Source organism: Triticum urartu, chromosome 5 (assembly GCF_003073215.2).
Source record: "Triticum urartu cultivar G1812 chromosome 5, Tu2.1, whole genome shotgun sequence".
NCBI lineage: Eukaryota > Viridiplantae > Streptophyta > Magnoliopsida > Poales > Poaceae > Triticum > Triticum urartu.
In genome coordinates, this window is record NC_053026.1 from 347,397,698 (window position 1) to 347,400,169 (window position 2,472).

General features: G+C 46.2%; 1 protein-coding gene across 1 annotated transcript; it reads left to right on the top strand.

Annotated features, from left to right (window-relative positions):
• The first annotated feature begins 987 nt into the window (after nt 1-987).
• On the top strand, nt 988-2,127 carry LOC125508945 (ribulose bisphosphate carboxylase small subunit, chloroplastic 3). The gene is made up of 2 exons (XM_048673765.1): nt 988-1,293; nt 1,504-2,127. The coding sequence occupies exons 1-2, from the start codon at nt 1,147-1,149 to the stop codon at nt 1,882-1,884; spliced, it is 528 nt and encodes a 175-aa protein (XP_048529722.1). The 5' UTR covers nt 988-1,146; the 3' UTR covers nt 1,885-2,127.
• The last annotated feature ends 345 nt before the right edge of the window (nt 2,128-2,472 follow it).

Sequence of the window (2,472 nt, forward strand, 5' to 3'; positions counted from 1 at the left end):
GAGGCGATGGAGTCACCCAGGTGTTTCATAACTCTCAGGACCAGCAGGGTCAAGTGGGGGTGGTAGCACCGGAGGATTCATTTTTGGTGGTGCTCCTCGGGTGCTGAGCCGGGACTTTTAGGGTGAAAAACTATGGTCTAGCCTTCACTGGTTGTGCCTGGCAATTGCCTTGCAGAAGGAATTGTTCTGAGAGCTCAGACTTCTCCAGGGTGAAAACCTAAGATTTTGGATCACGCAACAACAGCGCTTGTGCATTGTTTCCTTCTTGAAGGCGTTGCTTTTGGAGACCTTTTATATTTTTCGTGTGCTGTATCTTGTGATGGTTTTTGTGCGCTGATGAGAGGAGTTGATTACTATGGTGGGATCTTTTTTTTTTCCTTTGGCTTTGTGTATCCTGTATGTCTTTGAGACATCTTATATGTGCAAAGGCTGAGTGTAATAGGTATCTTCGCGATATTAATATATTCTTAAAAAAACAGTGAAATATAATTCTACATGGGAGCATCAAGTAGTAGAAGCATCTTATTTTTGAATAAAAAACGGAGATTACAAATGGTGACCAAATTCGACCGGTTATCACAGTGACACAACCATCTCACGAACTATCTGCGCTGAGACTCGAGACCGTCATGACTTCATAGGCGGCATACTGACCGTGTGAGATGAAGGAAGCCGTGTTTGCCATGCACTATTAATCTGGTAGCGTACCTAATGCGGATGCCCTTTCACAATATAATTACCTCTAGTTTCCCTCAAAGAAAAATTACCTCTAGTTAGTAGGAGTAGCAATGCTGATACATCTCACTGTCTCGCCATATATACGGTACGGCAAACCTAGAGAATAGTGCAAATTGGCTTGAGTGCAAGTAGCCAGGAAGGAGTAGGACCAGCAGCATGGCACACGGCCGTTGATTCTATGGTGCAGAGGATAAGGTGCGCAGACATGTGGTTGTTTATCCCGACCTTATCTGGACGCCGGTGATGCGCGGGGGCTAATCGCCGCTGTCGAACGGCAGCCACTCCTTCCACATCTTGTTGTTGCTCAGGAAGGGCCAAAGGGTTATATAAGCCGCTGCTGACCCAACGCAGCAGTCCTCAAGCCAGAGTGCCTCCTCCTAGCAAGCTATATACCTACATAGTACAGCCATGGCCCCCACCGTGATGGCCTCGTCGGCCACCTCCGTCGCTCCTTTCCAGGGGCTCAAGTCCACCGCCGGCCTCCCCGTCAGCCGCCGCTCCAACGGCGCTAGCCTCGGCAGCGTCAGCAACGGTGGAAGGATCAGGTGCATGCAGGTAAACAACATCGTCTCTGTTTTCTACTCATTTTCTACCTCACGGAAGACAATAACAATCATATGTGAACTTTCATATGGTCAATTACATACAATAGTTTCAAATCCCGACGTCAATCAGCACACAATTTAGCCGGCTACTCCATCTGATATGTGCAGAACTAGAGTTATAGTCTGTTAATGTATACATGACTGTCAATCTGATTTGCAGGTGTGGCCCATCGAGGGCATCAAGAAGTTCGAGACCCTGTCTTACCTGCCACCGCTCAGCACGGAGGCCCTCCTCAAGCAGGTCGACTACCTGATCCGCTCCAAGTGGGTGCCTTGCCTCGAGTTCAGCAAGGTTGGGTTCATCTTCCGTGAGCACAACGCATCTCCTGGGTACTACGATGGCCGGTACTGGACAATGTGGAAGCTGCCTATGTTTGGGTGCACTGACGCCACACAGGTGATCAACGAGGTGGAGGAGGTCAAGAAGGAGTACCCTGACGCGTATGTCCGCATCATCGGATTCGACAACATGCGTCAGGTGCAGTGCGTCAGCTTCATCGCCTTCAAGCCACCGGGCTGCGAGGAGTCCGGCAAGGCCTAAACAGCTCACTCACGACAGGCCATATATAAAGTGCCATTGCAGTTTTGTCAACTCTGACATTGCTTTGGGTTTTCCTTCTCCATTTATCTTTCTTATTTGTTCCTAAGAATATGTGTATGTCCATGTTCATGTACCAACATGGCTCGAGAAAGCATGCTCGTATGTGAATGCTATCGGTGGCTATGTATATGCACGGACGCGTAATATTATACAATATGTCAACTATATACGTTTTAATGGTAACCAATGGAAAATATCTCCACCGCCGTGCTTATTACTCCCTTCATCCCAAAATAATTGTCTTAACCTTGGTATAACTTTATACTAGAACTAATTTAAAGTTAAGACACTTATTTTGAAACAGAGTGAGTACTTTTTATTAGTAGTGGACGGTTGGACGTTGTCTTAGTTTGTATCCCTAAAATGTATGGTTGTAAACATGGCTCCCCAGAATGTTGGACAACAATATTTTATTAGTTGTATTTATAAGTGCAACATAGGACTAAATCTCAGGCCACAGTATAATTAAAGGGAAAATGAGAAAGTTGTATTGAATTTGGTGCAAAGATGAAATTATTACAGTGGGCT

Excerpts from the sequence above, each read along its gene's own strand:
- LOC125508945 (XM_048673765.1), top strand. The coding sequence starts at position 1,147 with ATGGCCCCCACCGTGATGGCCTCGTCGGCCACCTCCGTCGCTCCTTTC. Across the intron at positions 1,294-1,503 it reads GAAGGATCAGGTGCATGCAG|GTGTGGCCCATCGAGGGCAT; the intron begins GTAAACAACATC and ends TCTGATTTGCAG.